We start from the raw sequence: 20480 nt of genomic DNA, 5'->3' as shown, positions 1-20480 counted from the left end.
AAGTTGAAAGAATGATGATTTTGGGTCAAGAATGAGATTTTCGCTCCTAACCCTTCCAAAGGGTCCAGAGCGAATTTTCTCAAAACCTCTCTTTGCTATCAATTTTTTTTGCTAGATCAAGTGTGGGCTAAGGTAAATTCAAGGAGAAGTTGCCCCTGAGAGTGACTTTAAGTTGCTAGAAACCATGAAAGATGAAGGAATTGAGCCTAAAATTGATTTTCGCTCCTGACCCTTCCAAAGGGTCCAGAGCGAAAATCCTAAAAACCATCTTTTCTTCCAAAATTTGAGCAAAGTCAAACCTGGACAAGGGTGAGAGAAGTCATTTGGATTGCCTTAGAGTGAATTTTGGTCGCCAAGAATGCAAATTTTGAAGCCAAATGGGAATTTCGCTCCTAACCCTTCCAAAGGTTCCAGAGCGAAAAACACTAAAACCATCCTTTTCTCCAAATTTTGTGCTAAGTCAGGCCTGGACTAGGGTGAGAAAAGCTATTTGGAATGCCTTGGAAAGATGTTTGACCTTCAAAAATGTGAATTTTGAGCTAAAGTTGGAATTTCGCTCCTGACCCTTCCAAAGGGTCCAGGGCAAAATTCTTATAGGGTTTGTTCCTGGAGAAAATCTTGGGCAAGTTTCATGTTGATATCTTTTCGTTGATGATTTAAGTTGAAAATGCTATGTTGAAATGAATTTATCATGTGTCCTTAATCATCTTTTTGTTTGTCTTGCAGTTAAAAGGCGACCTTCTCCAGTCCGGCATCAACAAGGACGACCTTCTCCAGTCCAGCGTCATCAAGGACGGCCTTCTCCAGCTCAGCATCATCAAGGACGACCTCTTCCAGTCCAGCATTTGAAGGAAAGGTATACCATCCATCCTGCACATCAAAGACAAACAAGGTTAAAGCAAGGGTCCGTTGAAGAAGCCAATAGTTTCAGAAGAGTTAATTAAAGTTAGCTTCTAAACATCACCAAATTGAACATCAACCAAGTGTCGGACAAGGTGGCATCCCAGTCATCACTCCTCCAGTCGGGTTGGTCCACCTCAGCGTGTCCAGATTCAATGTACCCGACTCATGGGAGATGGCACAAACTTCGATGTACCTACCCCGATTCTCCATTGGTCGAATATTCCAGAGAAGACATGTGTCCAAATAATGCAATTATTTCATTGGCCAGAATTGAGTTTGTTGTAACAAACCCTAATTAGGGTTTCATTGTAAAATCTTGGCCATTGATCTCAAATTGATCTAAGCCATTGAATTGTATTGTGGGCACTATATAAGCCCTGGCTCCTCATTTGTAAAGGCTAATAGTTAGTCAATAATAGCTAATAGTTGATAGTTAGTAATAGAGGCCAGAATAGTAGAATAGCAATTAGAGTAGATTAAAAAGAGAAGGCAAGACATTGTTGCCTTAATTGTAAAGACTTCTTTTCATTGAAGATATGGTGGAATATGTTGTTTCTTTGCAATGTGCATGGTCTCTTGTTGAATCTTCATTTTTGATGATAGATGATTAAATTGAGTGAAGAAAATTGTTGAATGCACCTGTGTGGAATTTGTCTAGTCCATACCACTAGCCTCTTACTAATGGTAAGTGCGCCCTGCGTGGTCAACTAGCATAAAATGAGCTTAATCTTAAGTCGTTACACGTCTATTGTTCATGCATTATCTTGAATGGTGATCATTGTCAGATGGTGTACGATTTGAACATATTGGAAGCATCCCTTCGAAGATCGCACTGAGTTGGTGTTGAATTGTTCAACCTGATGGTGAGACCCAGCCCAATAGGACTCCACCTAGTCATTCATCCATTTTTTTGCATTCTAGGTAGTAGAGTAGACGTCCTGAACCCTGCATCTTTTGTCATTTGTTTGTCTTCCAGTTAGTTAATAGGACTTGGGATTCCAGCAAATCAGACGTTTAGGTCATTGAGTGTAAGTCCCCTTGTGATTCTAGCAAAATCACATCATACCACGGAGAGCTTATCCACGAGTAGAGATCCTACAAAGCAGAACCTTGGAGTTGCCTCGACTGATCCTTCGGCGAGATCTTCAGCAGTCGGGAACTTTGTTCAAGAGAGGATAAGGTACCTTTAGGTATTTTATTCTGTGTTTGGTCGTGTACAAAATACACATCAACAAGTTGGAAGAGTTGTTGGACAAGGGAAATAATCGTCCTAGTGTTTCCCTTTGGGGAGCACCAGTCATCTTCATGAAGAAGAAGAACAGATCTCTTCATATGTGCATAAATTATTGGCAATTGAGTAAGGCGACAGTGAAGAAACAGTATCCCTTGTTGTGGATTGATGATTTGTTTGATCAAGTGAGGAGAGCCAAGGTGTTCTCCCAAATTGACCTCAAGTCAAGGTACCATCAACTTCACATTCATAAGGCTAACATTCATCAAATGACATTTCATACCTATTATGGACACTATGAGTTCAAGTTGATTCCATTTGGGTTAATGAATGCTCCATCGATTTTCATGAGTTTAGTGAATGGAATGTTTTGCACCTACCTTGATTGATTTGTCCTTGTCTTCCTTGATGACATTTTGGTCTATTCGAGGACAGTGGAGGAACATGAGGTCCACTTGCATCAGGGATTGCAATGTCTTCGTGACCATCAACTTTATGGCAACTTGGCGGAGTGTGAGTTTTTCCAAAGTGAGGTGAGATATTTGGGCCACATTATCTTTGGCAAGGTTATCTCAATGGATACCTCAAATATTCAAGCTATTATGGATTGGCCAGCACCCTTAAGCGTCTTTGAAGTTAGTAGTTTCATGGGTTTGACAAGCTATTAGTGTCACTTTGTGACAGACTTCTCTAGGTTGGCTCATCCTATCACTTCTCTTTAGAGGTAAGGAAGAAGTTTGTTTGGTCAAAGAAGTGCAAGGGAGAATTTCAAGATTTTAAGGAGTGTTTGACTAGTGCATCTATCTTAGCAATGCCAAATCTTGCAGCAAATTTTGATGTTTGCACAGATGCATTGTTGGAAGGTTTGGGAGCAGTTCTCATGCAGGAGGGCCAAGTGATTGCATGAATCATGTAAGCTCAAGAATAACGATTTGAACTACCCCACTCACAACTTGAAATTAGTAGCAGTTGTACACATGCTTATTCATGGGAGGAATTTTCTCTTGGGTCATCGATTTGAGCCTCATAGTGACCATCATAGTCCACAATACATCTTTACTCAGCCAAACTTGAATGCCCAACAACGCCATTAGATGGAGTTTTTGTGTGAGTATGACTTTGGTGTGCACTACATCAAAGGGAAGAAGAATGTTGTCACAAATGCCTTGAGTAGGAGGCATGAGATCTCAATTTTTACCCTTGGTGTCAATTTGCAGAGCCGTATTCATGAGGCACTTCCTAGTGATACTTGGTATCAAGAGGTGAGAGCAAATATTGAGTCTAGGAGAGCCCTTGAGGACAGGTTTTCAGGTCACTCTTTGGAATCAGATGGGGCTTTTGTGACATCGTGGTTGTATTTATGTCCCAGTTTCCGGTGATCTTCGTTCTTTAGTTTTGTCTGAGGCAAACTGTGTTCCTTATTTAGCACCCCCTATCAAGTCATAGCAACAACAGAGACAAAGGTCTTCTCAAACCGCTCAGGGTGGGTGAGGTTCTAGTACTCCGAATGTCAAAGACGGCAGTTGGCATCATGCCAAGGGCACACAACACAATCGTCCTACACATAGTGGTCAACACAATTTAAGTAGAGGTAGTTTTCATTAGTCCCCTACACCTGGACATGGACAAAGTAGAGGACCATGTTACTCTTATGGCAAGCAAGGCCACATAGTAGTAAATTGTCCCAAGAGGTCAGTTGCAGGGAGTAGTTAGAGACAATGGCTTCAAAGCCTGCTATAGGGGATGTTGGGAAATCTCACAAAGTATTTGCGGTAGTTGATAATCGTCAGGCTAAGCATTAGGGCACCATGGTTGACTCATCAAGTGTGTTGAGTGGAATTCATACTTCTATTCTATTTGATTCGCGTGCTTCAAATTCTTTTATTTCCCCCCTCCTTGTGGAGTGTTGTGGGCTTGTAGCAACAAGGCAATGTGATAGTTGGTAGGTGGAGTTGGCTACTGGTGCCAAGGTGGTGGTAAACTCCCTAGTTTGTGGTTGTGTGTTGGATTCAAGCACCTTCACCACCACCGTTGACCTACACATTCTACCTTTGGGGTCCTATGGGATCATCTTGGGTATGGATTAGTTAGAGGTTCATCGGGCTTGTAAGGATTTGCAAAGTTGGTTAAGTTTTTGGATAATTTTGGTGAGAGAGTAGAGCTTTCAAGGGTCCAGAGACCCATATCCCTATTCAACACACAACAAGACTAAAAGGGGAGGGGCTGAATTAGTCCGGACCTCAAAATATACTAATTTTGATCTTTTAAACATCAAACAACAATTAACCTATTATTGCAATTATGAAACATGAAAGAACAAACACAATAAACACATGAACAGCAGATTTACGTGGCAAACCCTAAACAAGGAAAAACCACGGTGAAAATCACACTCACAATATGAATAACTGTTTACAATGTTTAGGCTCAAGGCCAAGGAGCTCACTGCCCTTAATAGGACCTGCAAGACCAAGGCACACAACCTTAGGGCAAGATACAAAGGATTGCACAAACTGCCAAAAGGAACACACCTTATAGTAGGTGTAGAGGATCAATGAATTCAAATGAACAAGATTTCTTGATCATGAAATTGTCCTTGAACCACTATGTCAAGCGACCAATATCATGGCAAACACATCTAACATCAATCACTATCTCAAAGCTCTTCACAAACTAACTTTCGCATTTCTGCTACACCAAATTTGTTTGCGTATTATTCACATCCACTTCACATCAACTCACACACATCCCATGTCCAACTCATACAACCGCACATCTATATATACAAGATAATTCATTAAAACTCTTAGCTAGGTCAGCCACAAACGGAATATACAATATTATATAAAATAAGTCACCTAGACCAATAATACCATGTGTGGTCCACTCTAGGAGATAGAGGGGGCCCAAACATAACATAACACATCCTTCTAAGTCAATTCCAACAAACCACATACACTAACACATCATCCAAGGTCAACACCAAATGAAACATGTAGATAAACAATAAAGCAAGTTAATCGATTGGCCCAAAAATATCCTCCAATGCAAAATACACAATGCGGATCTACACGCACCATGGTGAGACCCATATCAACATCCAAACTTAACCTCCAATGCATATCCGAACTAAAAGAGCATGATCCCAATAAGATACACCACCTCAATCAATTGAAATCCAAATTAGCTAACAACACTAAACACAAAACAATATAACTCCACTTGCCAATAAAACTAGCATTAGAAAATTGAACTAGAACATTGCACAAACTAAATGACATGTCCTCCAAGCTGCAACACTTAATTCCATATATCAAAGAACCAACAAGAATTCTCCAAACCAATTCTGACAGAAACCTCACTGTCACAAACAACAACCAACTCTATCATTTGAGCGACAAAGGACCTAAAAACTTGATAGTGCAACATACATAGATCATAAACATTATATCTAGAATTGCAATCCATAATCTTCACAATCCGAATGAATGTAAAGCATTCTTCCACTGGGACATTAAAAACTCTTTCATGCATATAAATATTGTTTCTTGCATATTGAAACTTCCACTACACCAGCCTTCTGGAAACACCTCAACATCACCATCAGACCACACAACAACCTCATAACACTCACTTTTGGACCATCTTCAACACATGCTGACATCAATGACAACACCAAAAAGGTTTTCATCAATGATAACACAACTCAATACAACTCAAGTTTCCAACAATCCCTTCATATGATTTTGGCTAGGCTAAAGTGGAGCATGCAACAAGGTTGTCAAATGTTTTCTATCTCAGTTAGTGACCTTGCTAAGGGTGAGTGTCAAAAGGTATCTCTTGATGATCATCCTCTTCTTCAAGTCCCATATCTTGGTGAGTAACCTTGCTTTGAACACCTTAGGAATTGTCCCAAGAGGTCAATTGTAGGGAGTAGTAGAGACAAGTGGCTTCAGAGCCAGTTGTAGGGGATGCTAGGGAATCTCACAAAGTATTTGCAGCAGTTGATGACTGTCAAGTTGAGCATCAAGGCACTAGGTTAAGTCATTAGGTGTGTTGAGTAGGATTCATACTTCCATTCTATTTAATTCTGGTGCTTCAAATTCTTCTCTTTCCCCATTCCTTGTGGAGTGTTGAAATCTTGTGGCAGCAAAGCAAAGTGATAGTTGGTAGATGAAGTTGGCTACTGGTACCAAGGTGTCTATAGACTCCCTAGTTCGTGGTTGTGTGTTGGATTTGGGCACCTTCACCATCACCATTGACCTACACATTCCAACTTTGGGGTCCTATGGGATCATTTGGGTATGAATTAGTTAGAGGCTCGTCGGGCTTGTATTGATTTTCAAAATAAGTTGGTTAAGTTTTTGGATGATTTTGGTGGCTCATCAGGCTTGTTCATAGAAGGCCAATCATCACACCTAGGATCAAGGAGATGGTCAAGATTGTCTAGTAAAGAGTTTGTAAAATCTTGTGAAGTCTTGTAAGGGTCACAACGCCTTGTTGATCATTCCTAAGGTGTTCAAAGCCTTCCCCCATGGTTGGTTGGTGTTTTGGAACTAAAGCCTTCCGCTTGTGCGTTGTCAAGTTACGACAGGATGTGATTGTTAAAAATAGAACCAGAAAGCTACAAACTCAGATAACAGTAACTAAGAAAACTCAAGAGAACAAGATACACAACAATTTATCCTGGGAAAACCCTCCACCTGAGGGTGAAAAACCCAGCCACACCAAAAAATAGATTTTATTGAATGCTCAAGATGAGTACATAACTCTCACACTTAGTAGACAATCATCTAACAATGATTGATAATGCTTAAAATAGAAGAAGACTATCAGAATACTGCTTACAAATAAAGTTGAAGAAGATGATAAGAGATCAAATCTTTATACACCGATGAACACAGCTGAACATAAATAGTTATATCAAAAGACTCAAGATGATGCAAGGTCACAGCAGCAAAGTCCTGAGCTTTTCACCAATAATCATCAAAAATCAGAATATCGATCACCTTCTTTATGTCCCTCGGCATATATATAAATAGCACAAGACATGACCCAAAATAGCTCATGAAGAAGAAGACGGAAGACCAAACACTAAAGAAGATGTCAATTACACAACCGACGTACACCAAGAGCCAATGAACCTCAACAGAAGAAAAAGAAACACTGCCAGCTAGGATGAGGTCAATGACGGTAGATGAGGAAACCAAAAAGCTTCCATCTTGGAAAGAACCCGTTGAATAAAGATTGTCAAACAAATAAAAGGAGAGGCGTGAAATCAATCAAGACAAATACACATCCATCGCAGGAAATAATGATGTCTCCTGCTGCTACAGTACATTAACACTCCCTCTTAGCAAAGGAGATATCAAAAGATGAAATTTCACAATGTAAAAAACACAATGGCTACACCCATATGTGAAAGAAGAAATCAAAATTTTATCACGGATTCTCTCAACGTGATCGCATCATGGATTCACTCAACATGATGTTCACCATGGCTACTCCCATGAGTGAAATGACACAAGCTCTCATCACGGAGTCACTCAACGTGATGTTGTCATGGAGTCTCTCAACATGACATTCACTCTGGCTACTCCCATAAGTGAAAAAGACCCTCAAGGGCTTTCACCTTAAATTTCTCCGTCACAGAGAAAAATGCATTACAAGGGATTGCACCTTGAACTTCTCTCTCACAGAGAAGAATTCATTAACAACATATAAAAGATTCATTGAAGCTGAGATTCTCTCTCAACAAGAGCATCAATCTCTACAATACCAAGGTTGTCTCGAAAATAAAAAAATTTCACTCTAGGAAGTGGCTTGGCAAGAATGTTTTATGTTTGCTCTTCTGTGCAAATGTATTTGAGCTCCACTACTTTCCTTTGAACCATATCTCTCAAGTAGTGATATTTTATTTCCACATGCTTGGTTCTATCATGGAAAATAGGATTAAGCGAAGGCTTCACATAGCTTTAATTATCACAATGAATCACTGTAGGTTCCAAAGGCTATCCAAACAATCCTACAAGCAATTTGCGAAGCCACGCTGCTTCTCTAGCTGTTGTAGCAGCTGCAACATATTCAGCTTCTGCTGTACTTTGGGCCACACATGATTGCTTCCTGCTGCACCAGGAAATCATAGCTAAACCTAAGCTAAAACAACAATCAAAAGTGCTCTTCTTGTTAGGTACACATCCTGCATAGTCTGAATCACCTCCACAAGAAGTATATTTCAGACCATATCCCACTGTACCACGCACATATCTCAATATATGTTTAGCTGCAACAAAATGAATCTGTCTAAGCTCACTTGTAAACTAATTAAGAGTGTTAATAGCATAACATATGTCAGGCCTTGTATTGACTAAATACATAAAAGATCCAATCAATTGCCTATACATAGTAGGATCAACTAAATCTGAACTAGCTGCAACCTCATGTAGCTTTTTCAGATTCGCTTCCATGGGAGTTGCCATAGACTTGCAATCTAACATACCAATTTTTTTCAAAATGTCAATGGCATATTTCCCTTGACTCAATATGACTTCATTTGGTTTTTGCCACACTTCTAAACCAAGAAAATAATGCATCAAACCAAGATCTTTCATCTCGAATTCAGAAGCTAACTCTTTCTTACATCTAGCAATGAGATCATCCTCTCCAGTAAGAAATAAATCATCAACATATAGAACTAAAATTACGGCTTTATCATCAATTACCTTGAAATAGATATTTGGATCTGCATCATTTTTGAGAAAACCCAAGCTCAACAAATACCGATCAATTCTTTCATACCAAGCACGTGGAACTTGCTTAAGGCCATACAAGGCCTTTTTCAATCTGCATACATGTGATTCTTTCTCATGGATCACAAATCCATCTGGCTGCTCAATAAAAACTTCTTCTTCAATTACACCATTCAAGAAAGTTGTCTTTACATCCATCTGATGCAATTTCCACCCTTTAACAACTGCAATAGCAATAATAGTTCTGATAGAAGTGTAACGTGCTACAGGTGCAAAAGTCTCTTCATAGTCTATGCCTTCCTTTTGTGAAAAACCTCTAGCTGCAAATCTAGCTTTATATTTTTCTACACTCCCATCAGCTGCATGTCTAATTTTGTACAGCCACTTAGAGGAAACAATAGATTTACCTTTGGGCCTAGGAACAATATCCCACACATCATTTTTATAATGGATTGATACTCCTCCATCATGGCATCCATCCACACTTGCTGATTTGAGGCTTCTTCAAAATTAGAAGGCTCGGATGCTATAAAGTGACTCATCAAAGCTATATATCCTACAAACCTACGAGGCCTTTTACTCTCTCTGAAGGTGCCACGAGGGGCTGCATATTTTTCAGCCTCTTCCATAGTGTGTCGAGCCCACAATGGTCTTTTCTTATTAGTTGGAATATTACTGGGACCTGCAGAAGTATCTATAGAATCAATTGGATCAACAGGATCAACAGAGTCTTCTAAATCTGTATTCTCCCTCTGAATCTCTGAAGGTGAATCCGGATCAGCCATATCTATGTCTTGAGGAGGCTCAAAGTCTTCTCTATCAGACTCCATGTTAGACTCTTTGGATTTCTTGCACACTACATCTTCATCAAAAGACACATCCCTGCTGATTTCAATTTGCTTTTGACCTAGAATGTAGATTATGTATGCTTTTGAAGATTCACTATACCCAACAAAGATGCCTTTCTTTCCTGAAGGTTCTAACTTAGTTTTTTTCTCTTTTGGAACATTAGTATAGATAGGACATCCAAAAATCCTGAGGTGACTAATGTCTAGTTTGATACCTGAAAAAGATTCTTCTGGAGTCATGTTGTCTAGGATTTGATGAGGACTACGATTTTGAATGTATACTGCTGTCCTGCAAGCCTCTGCCCATAAAAATGTTTGAAGACTCTGATCATGGATCATAGCCTTCGCTGCCTCAACAAAATGTTATTTCTTTCAGCTACACCATTTTGTTGAGGATTATAAGGGACACAGAACTCCCTCTTAATCCCAGCTTCAACACAAAAGTTATGAAAAAAACCAGAGACATTCTCCCCCATTATCAAATCTTAGAACCTTTATCTACTTGTTAGATAAATTTTCAACAAGTGCTTTAAATTCTTTAAATCTGGACAGCACTTCATCAAATTCTTTAGACTCAAGAAAATAAATCCAACACTTACGAGAAAAGTCATCAATGAAGGTAACATAATACCAAAAACCACTAAGAAAAGCAACTGACATAGGGCCACACAAATCAGAGTGAATTAACTCTAGAATATCCTTTGCTCTATTTTCACTACTATGAAAAGTACTCTTAACATTCTTACCTAGAGCACATCCCTTGCAGACACCTTCATGATCTTGATTCAGCTTTGGAAGACCAACAACCACCTTCCCCATTGAAGACAAAGTTCTGAAATTTAGGTGACCAAATCTTTTATGCCACAGCTCACTTGAGCTTGTAGAATTATGAGCTAAAGCTTGAATAGGACGGGCTGAAAGCTTGTAAAGACTATCATGTCGAACACCAATCTTATGAGCTGACTGAATGCTGGTAATCTTCTTGCATGCAAGAACTTTTCCATCAACAAAAGCAACATGATAACCCTTGTCTTCTAATGCTGAAATAGAAATCAGATTCCTCTTAATACCAGAAACAAAGAGAACATTGCTCAAAAGAAGAGGAATACCAGAATCCAACTGAAAGGAAGTAGTACCAGCACCCTTCACAGAATAACATGCATCATCACCAATGATAACTTGAAGATGAGAATCTTTTTCCTTCAAGTTGGAGAGGTGTTCACGATAACCAGTAATATGGCGGGAGGCTCCACTATCAATAAGCAATGTATCACTCTCAATAGGAATATTACTGGAGAGACCAAAATTAAATAAGAACCCCTCTGAATTTTCACTAGACTCTCTATGAGGAGAAACATTTTCAACATTTGTTGTTGCAGCTTGTGGTTTGGGTCTAGAAGGACATTCTCTAGCAAAGTGACCAAACTTGTCACATCTGAAGCATTGTACTCTAGAGAGGTCCTTTCCTCTCTTAGATTCAAGAGCTGAATCAGAATTTCTATCTCTGTTCCTTTTGAAGTTTCATTTGCTTCCTTTTCTTTTAGACGTATGGGCAGCAAGAACATGATCTTCTTCATGATGAGATTTACGTTCAATTCCTCTTGCCTCCAATCTGCATTCCTCTTGAATGCAATCAGCTCTCAAACGATCAAACTTGGGTAGCTCATTTCTTCCACTAACCCCTTGAATGAAAGATTCCCAAGAGTGAGGAAGGCCATTCATGGCCAGCATAACCAAGTCTTTATCCTCAATAGGCTCTCCAATAGCATTGAGTTGATCCTTCAATTCTATAATCTTCATAAAGAAAGAAACAACAGATTCACCTCTAGCCATTTTGATATGAAGGAGTTGACGTCTCAATGTTAGAGCTCTACTAGTACTATTGAATTCATACAAGCTTTGAAGGCACTCGAACATATCTTTGGCTGAATTCAACTTGGATATAACAAGTACTAGATGATCCTTAACAGAATCAATTAGAATCTTTTTAGCCATGAGATTATTCTTCCTCCATTGAGCTTTCTTGGTGTCATCTGAAGGTTCATCTACAACAGACTTCACATAGTTAAGAAGATCATTCTCTTCTAGCACAATAAGAATCCTGAATTTCCATGAAGTGCAATTGGCTGCACCATCCAATCTGTCTTCAACTTTGAGTCCATTCACCATGATGGAAAAACTTGAAATAAACAGACTCGAGCTTCAAATAAAGAAAATTTCAAAACTAAGCAATCTGGTTCTGGATCTTTTCTTTATACCCGCTCTGATACCATGTTAAAAATAGAACCAGAAAGCTACAAACTCAGATAATAGTAACTAAGAAAACTTAAGAGAACAAGATACACAACAATTTATCCTGAGAAAACCCTCCACTTGAGGGTGAAAAACCCAGCCACACCAAAAAATAGATTTTATTGAATGCTCGAGATGAGTACAAAACTCTCACACTTAGTAGACAATCATCTAACAATGATTGATAATGCTTAAAATGGAAGAAGACTATCAAAATACTGCTTACAAATAAAGTTGAAGAAGATGATAAGAGATCAAATCTTTATACACCAATGAACACAACTGAACATAAATAATTATATCAGAAGACTGAAGATGATGCAAGGTCACAGGAGCAAAGTCCTGAGCTTTTTCACCAATAATCATCAAAAATCAGAATATTGATCACCTTCTTTACGTCCCTCGGCATATATATAAATAGCACAAGACATGACCCGAAGTAGCTCACGAAGAAGAAGACGGAAGGCCAAACACTAAAGAAGATGTCAGTTACACAACCGACATAGACCACAAGCCAATGAACCTCAACGGAAGAAAAAGAAACGCTGCCAGCCAGGATGAGGTCGGTGACGGTAGATGAGGAAACCAAAAAGCTTCCAGCTTGGAAAGAACCCGCTGAATAAAGATTGTCAAACAAATAAAAGGAGAGGTACAAAATCAATCAAGACAAATACACATCCATCGCAGGAAATAATGATGTCTCCTGCTGCTACAGTACATTAACAGTGATATGTTTGTAGTATGTGCTAGCAATCTTTTGAAAGATGTTAATGTTTATCTGAATTGTTTCAATAAAGAAAAACATTCCATGATTTCAAGGCTTATGTCCTTGGGGATTCCTTGGAGGGGCATTGCAACATGTCTCAATCCTATGAATTTATATAGATCGGTGAATTGAATTAGCATGCACTTCATTTGTAGATCTGCCATAAATGTTGATCTAAAAGGAGGAGACAAATCTTGATTTGTGATCATGAGCAATTTCTCGCCCAGTGGTCGTATACTAAATATTGATTGAATCTTTACCTTCTCTCTCTTTCTATCTCCATAGATATCATGATCAAAAGAAAGAAATAAAATGGGTTCCCATACAACACACTTGGATTGGTGTCATGATCAATCATCTCCGAAATGCTACCCAATTTGTACATCATCCTCAAGGACACTTTTAATGGTTTACATGCAAGCATATCACCAATAAGCATAACATGTAGACAACCATCATTGCATTATTTGATCATAAAGACTAATTTGATATTAACATGTAGCCGATCCCAAATCAATGATATTATATGAGGACACGTTGCAGAAACAGCGAACACTTAACAAACTGTAAATCTTATAGGACACAACCATTCATTATATAATTTGAAAGAATCTACCCTCTATACATTTCTTGCCCTTTGACTTTATCTCCTAAACATTTTTAATATAGTTTGATTACATGCTTCGAAAAATTTGAAGAAAAATCACAAGCACAGCATTCTACATCTATTCTCATATCCCTTCATCTGATATTTGCAAGGTCTTTAGCCAATGCCTATCAACTAAAATTCTAAATACCTAACATGATTTATAGCATGGATGCTGGACCGGTTGTTCTCATGGTATTGTTTTGTATTTATCTATAAATTTTGTACATATTGAAAAAGAACTACTATACTATTGATGTTAAAAGTTACCTTATGGTATTGTTCTATATTTATCTATAAATTTCCATTTCAGAGAGTACTCGACAAAAACTTAGCTACTTAAAAAGCACTTAAATTTTTGAAAAAACATAACTTTTATGCAAACTACAACTACATGATGTATCAAATGAGTTTGGTGGAGGACTTGGGACAACTCTTCTAATGGGTTCAAGGGTCTAGGGGCAACACCCCCAGCAAGGTCAAGGGTCAAAGCACCAGACCTTCAAAACCACAAAAACCTTCATGGCACACACCATTTTCATAATTTTTTAAAACGCAAAAGGCAATGCTTATAATGTCAAAAACAAGTGTTTTTGGAGTGTTTAACCCACATTTTTGCTGTAATCTTGACACTTGCCTCATCTACGGTGAGTTTCTCACTTGGAATTGTCGAGTACTCAGCAAATTTTTCAAAATACTCAGCATCAACTTTTGGTGGGTTGAACCTGTGAGTACTCACAAAGCAAAAACACTCACAAATACCCGGCAACTCAACAAGTTTGCAATCCAAACTTGAAACCAGCCATTTTCTAGAAAGCTATGGTCTATGTCAATGTTAGAGATTGAGATAACAATACAATAAAACTAAAGAAAGCTTAGGGAAATGGCTTAGGAGGATATAAAAGAGATTCAAAAATTTCAACAGAGAATGGCAGACTGACTACACTAGATCTCCAATAAGCCGGCCATGTTAGCATACTTATTAAAACTTACTTAAAGAAATATTATAAGGGAAAAACTTCAAACGTTATGACAATTTGAACGAGAAATCAGGTATATATTCCACAGAAGCTCAAACAATGATTGACAACCTTATACTAAAAGCTGTTGCCTTTGTTCGCTTACATCAGCAATATTTGTAATGGGAAAGTTTTGTAGGTCGCTTATTTAGAATGGAAAAAGAATAACAAAACATAGCTTATTGATTTACAATATGAAATCCTGAAATTTGAAAATTTATTGTTATTTTAAACCTATGTACCACTTGAGTAGACCTAACAGTGAAGGCATGTGTGCTCCATACAGGAGGGAGAGACTTGAATCTGGAGGGGGAGCTGGGTCTGTGCATTTAGTTGAAAAATGCATAAGATAAATCCAAAACAACCCCCTTGTGGGCTTTCATAAGTGGGTAATTGGTGTCTCACTTTGTGGTAACCTAAAAACTTACCTTAACCTTCATCTTTACTAGCCTCTCATGTCTATACTTTGCAAACAGAGGATCCTCTCGGTCTAAACATATGATCAATCAAACAAAAGCCTAAGTATTAATCTCCAAATGAAACCTAGTCCAACTTGAACGTGCTCGTGATATATTCTTGTCTCCTTCTTCTTCTTGAGGAATCATTTGAAAGCGTTCGTCTTAAAATTGAAAAAAAAAAAGTTAGTGAAAATGATTATTGCATGAAATATGGCAGACCAAACCTCTATGAAGCTTTGTCACAAAATTTGTATGATTCTGTTGAGCTTTAAGGGTGCGCTTCTGCAATGATTCAGGTAAGCTGGTTTCTTTTAAAACTTTAAGTGATGTCACAGTTTTTTGGTCTGTGAGCTTGCTTCTCTGAAAGAATTCGTAACTGTTCCTCTCATGGTGGTGATCTTGTCCATGACTAGCCAACTGTAACTGGCTACATTCGTTAATGAAATATATTGAGTCTTCAGAATTGCAAGTTGGAGCAGAAAATGTATGGTTTGACTTTCCCTTCAAGTGATCTATCATTCCTGATTTGGAATTTGACATTAAATCCTCACTTTGAGTTCTTCTTGCCCGTAGTATGTAGCTATCAGGAATACTTGTGACATGGCAGCCAACACTAGCATAAACCTTTCCCTGTGAATCTCTATAATTAATATCAACAGCATCAGAAACAGACAGTCTAGAATGTAGGACCCCTGTTTCCCCGGAAATTTCAGTCATCATTGCTTCAGCTAAAGATGTAGCAGAGCCAGTGCAAGTTACAGGCAATGTTGTGCCATATGGTATACATGATGCCGCGGGAGGGAGGAAACTTTCCATACTCGATTTGGACATGTCGAGATTGGACACGACTTTTGTCATGGTACTAGGCACAGTTTTGGCTACATTCCTCGTTGTTGATGGATTTCTTGTATAAGAAGATTCCACATGATATTGTTGAACCGTTGTAAGACATCCAGAGACACTCCTTTTTGTGTCATGCAAACTCATGGTGGGCTCCGCAGCCCTTAAAAGAGTGTTTCCTTTAAGAACATAAGTAGCAGTTTGTGATCCGGTGACAATACATGGTCCTTTGGCCATTAGACATGTTGCATTAGGTGCCTTAACGGGAGGTTTAATCATATTATTGCTCCTAGTCCAAGTCCAAGGTTTGATACTATTAAACAAACCACCTGCTATGTTTGGCCGAATTTGTAAACTCGAAGTAGAAGGCTTCAGAGGTATTTGTGTTTGACAGAAGTTGTGCGATGCCTCATTATTATGATGCACATTTTTACTTGGAGACGCAGATAGTTTATGTTGCACTTCTGATCTTAATGCGGTATTCTGCCACTTGTGCTTCATTACCACTGCAAAATTAGAACCAGAAGTGCTGGACCCACGGGTGAGATTGATTTTCAAGTTTGGGTTATGTCCTGATTTTAATTTCTTCCATGAACTATCATGAAAATTAAATCGATCACTAGGATAGGTGCCAGAGAATTTAATGCAGGATTGTGCCTCATTCTCCAAACCGTTATCCCTCAAAGCTCTGAAAGCATTTGGCCCCGTAATGCATCGCATCTTATCAATCTGCGGAACATTCAAATTACCCACGAGAGAATCTGAGGCTAACGTGCCTGTTTTAAAATCCACCCGTTTAGCCTCGGAATTAATGTCATGGTTATCCGAAAATTCTGTGGAATTGGTTACACCAGTACTCATACAAACAAAACTTGACACACTAGTCGCTTCAGTAAAGCATGGCCTTCCTAATTCCCTTTTTTTAGCTAAATCATCTCGTAGTAGATCACATTCTTTTATTGTTGAAATAAATTTATGAAATGGAACAATGTCTTCAGAGGCCACAGAAGGAAAACTGACATCAATGTCGGGATAAACATGTTTCACAGGCAAACCAGAAGAACGCACTCCCAAGTGGTCCGCCACACAAACATTTGCTTCAACAGAAGTAATCGCCCCTGCCATCTTTCCCTTGGTTCCATCCACCTTATTAATTGAACCACAATCTTTACAATTTCTCATATCTTCAGTGTTTTCTATTTCTTTATCTGTGCCAGAACAGCCTCCCGTATTTTCTTTAAAACCTTTACTGTTCTCACAATTACTACATAAAAAGTTCTGAGCAGCCATAGGAGCCTGCTGAAGACACGAAGAAAGGTCCACCTCGCTCCTTACATCGTTGTAAGCGGAAAAATCGTGCTGCTGTTTACAGTGATCCTCAACCTTGGAACAGTGAGCAACTCGGTAAGTTTGCAAAGACCCTCCTGGCATCTCAGATAAACCCCCATTATTAACACCTTGTTCATCTTTCCCACACGCTATGGATTTGTCTTTGCCCAGATGACCTTCCTTCTGCAGTGGCTTCCATTCCTTCAAGGCAGCATTTCCAACATTTCTTGGTGCAGAAATGTTACTGAATTTCCCCAATTCATCCAAGTTGCTATATATTCTCCCCGCCACAGTTGCATTAAGCTCCGGCCCAACTTTCTCGAAAGCGGTATCCAGACCACAACTCAGCATCAACCCCGCCTTCCTGCCATCATTTTCTTCATGGTCTTTGTGGGTGTTACTATTGCTGTTTCTTTGAAAATTCTGCTGTCGCTGCCTTTGGCTTCCTTGGCCACAGAGAACAATAACGTGAGATTCCCTTTCCCTGGCCTTTTTTCCATTCTTAGACTGCGAAGAGGTGAAATCTCTAGAGCGCTTAAGCCTCTTCCTCGACATCAGCGATGCATCAGCAGCACAAGAATTTTCCCTACAGTTTCCAGAAAATAACAGATTTTGAGCCAAATAATCATCAATTTCAGTCTCAAGTGGAGAGTTGAAAATTGAAAAAGAAGACGACCTCCGAGGTGAAGGAGCCAGCTGACCCTCTTCCAGCTCATCCTCATTTTCAGTCTGAAGTCGAGGGTCGGAACTTGTTAAAGAAGACGACCTCGGAGGTGAAGGAATGAGCTCACCCTCTTCCAGCTCATCATCATCGTCGCCATTAAAACAAGCTGGCTGATCAACTTTCTCAGAATTTTCTCTCGCAGGGAAAATGCTGAAAGGGGGCTGAGCAATGTCATCAGTACAGCTCCTCGAATTCCTCTGGTTTTGAAAATCCCGAGTGAAATAACCCTCACCCTGCACATAACTCAACCTCCTTCCAAAATCCCTTTTACCGTGAGAAGAAGACCCGCTTACCCGGCGGTCGTCTGAGCACCTGAACTCAGCCGCCTCGTCCTGCTGCAAATACACTCTGGCGGACAAAAGTGCATTCTCGCGACTTCTGGCCAGAGGCCGGTCCTCTGGTATGTAGCCCCCGCATTGCCACCCGTCAACTGGTCTACAATTCAGAAGCTGATTGGCGTGATAACTGCTGGTGTAAATGGGCGAAAAGTCCCATGGTTCCTCTGGAGGCTTTCTGCTTCTTCCTCTTTCCGCCATTGCTCTTGCTCTGGCTACAACAGGTTTTTTTCAGCCTGAAAAACATGCATAAATGTGTACATATACAATCATAACTGAAGATTTCATTTTCTTTTCTTTCATTTTCCGTGCGGGCGACTGCAAGTTCTCGAGAATTAGCGATAAAGAAAAGGAGTAACTGAACGTACGGTCACGATACGATTTTGGGGAACAGAGTGCACATAAACATAAACATAAACAATATTTCTTAGAATGGCGCTTCCTTGGCAAATGAGCTCTAATCATATTAGGACACAAGTAACACAAGAGGTAAACATGCAGGACACCAAGGTACCTACCTAGTTAAAGAGATTATTGGAGATCATTTCCTTTGAATAATTTTATATATCAAGTGGACCTCATTTGTTTAAATAAAAGGTTAAAAGAAATGGAATTAAATTAGTTTATATATATTTAATAATAGATAAAATAAGTCCAGATATATTTTTTTTATGAGACATCTATTTTAATCAATGTATCATTCAATAGGTGTCTTAAAATGGATATCTCTCAGCTTATTTTATATATATTACTAGCATACCTATCTTTAAATGAATATAGATAAAGTACACCAAAAGATATCATATTTGGTTATTATTCCACTTAAAAATTAATATTAAGTCAATGGGCCCTTGGTCTTCTAGTGATTTTGAATGGTCATAAATGAGTCCATCAAGGATCAAATCTTGTAGAGCGCAAGAGTCCGACATCATAAGGGATGAGGTTGAGATCACGCCCCGAGCAAATTGGGTGGGATGGATACCTCTTAGTCCTTAGCTCCCAATCAAAGAGGTTTCAACCTATAGGTTGTGCCCACATATCAAGTGGCAAAAAACTACTCTGTGAAGGCCCTCGCTAGGCTAGTGTGCTCACAAGCTTCATGCCCTTGCTGGTTGTTGTGCTCACACGTCTGGACCTCCATCAAATAATAATAATAATAACTAAAATAAAATATTATTATTAAATGGTTATATTATTATGTTTTAATGTATTATTATTATTATATTTTTATTTTATATTCTTTCTTCTCAAAAAAATGGATTTATGTAGGGAAACTTTCAATCCCCCATAATTAATAATATTATATTAAGATAATTATGAAGTTAACTGATTGGAGATAGACAAATTGATTGATGAAAAGAGGTGGAAGTGAAGATATAACTAGCATTTAATAATTAAAAATTAGTTAATTGAGTGCATGGGAGGAGAAAATAAATTAAATCAAATTAAAATAACAATAATACAATATTTTTTTATTTTTTGTGCATTTAAGTGTCACAAACATGTCAAATTAAATGCTTCTAGGTTTTATTGATGAGCATTTTTGCATCCATATGTGAGTATAATATGTCTTCAGTGTATAAGCTAGTAGCAATGCAACATAGAAGACATTAAATAAATCAATATAAATAATATAGTATTTTTTAAACAATTTTCTATTAATAGTATAGTATAGTTATGACCCAATTAGGTGTAGAGTTATCATTAAAAATAGAATGGACCCAAACCCTAACTCTAATTTTAATTCTAATAGAAATCCTAATGTTAGCTATAACTCTAATTAAACCCTAACCATAATTAAACTTTAATAAAAACTAACTCTAACCCTAATTATGTCTTTATGCTTATTTAACACTAACACTAACTTTATTACTAACTTCAACCTAGTTAATGAACCTAGTCCTAATTAAATCTTAATTAATCTCTAACTCTAACCCTATTTGAATTGTAACTCTAATTATATATCCTAACCCTAGAATTTAACACTTACGCTAACCTTAACCCTAGTACAACCTAACCCTAATACTAATTAACTATATATATATATATATATAGAATAAGCCAAGAGATATCCTTCTCGAGGTGCCTATTTTCATCAATTTGTAAAATGCAATAAACACCTTGAGAAGGATATCTCTCGATATATATTATTAAGCCAAGAGACTTTCTACAATGGCAATAAAAGTATTGGTTAACATTTTGATTTTTGAATAAATTTGGCATTTATTCCCTGTTAGGTCCCAGAGACAACTGAGAGGGGGGGGAGTGAATTAGTTGTCAAATAAATTCAAACCAAAAACAACTTTACCAACCTTAATGCTTAATACCGGTAAACCAAAC

At 38.3% G+C, this 20480-nt stretch overlaps 1 protein-coding gene across 2 annotated transcripts in view; it reads right to left on the bottom strand.

The window, feature by feature from the left end:
- LOC131043319 (uncharacterized) overlaps positions 1–18508 on the bottom strand; it is a 97078-nt gene extending 78570 nt beyond the window's left edge. The window contains exons 1-2 of one of the 2 annotated variants that reach the window (XM_059207605.1): positions 17758–18506; positions 15137–17667 (exon numbers count right to left, since the gene is read on the bottom strand). In XM_059207605.1, coding sequence (XP_059063588.1) covers positions 15137–17667; positions 17758–18341 — 3115 coding nt within the window. In that variant the 5' untranslated portion in view covers positions 18342–18506. Of the gene's footprint in view, positions 1–15136 lie in introns of both variants that reach the window. The other variant, XM_057976519.2, reaches the window with a different exon arrangement.
- Between the last annotated feature and the right edge of the window lie 1972 nt (positions 18509–20480).

The sequence above is a fragment of the Cryptomeria japonica genome, chromosome 7 (assembly GCF_030272615.1).
Source record: "Cryptomeria japonica chromosome 7, Sugi_1.0, whole genome shotgun sequence".
Lineage (NCBI taxonomy): Eukaryota > Viridiplantae > Streptophyta > Pinopsida > Cupressales > Cupressaceae > Cryptomeria > Cryptomeria japonica.
This window is presented reverse-complemented; position numbering and strand designations above follow the sequence as displayed.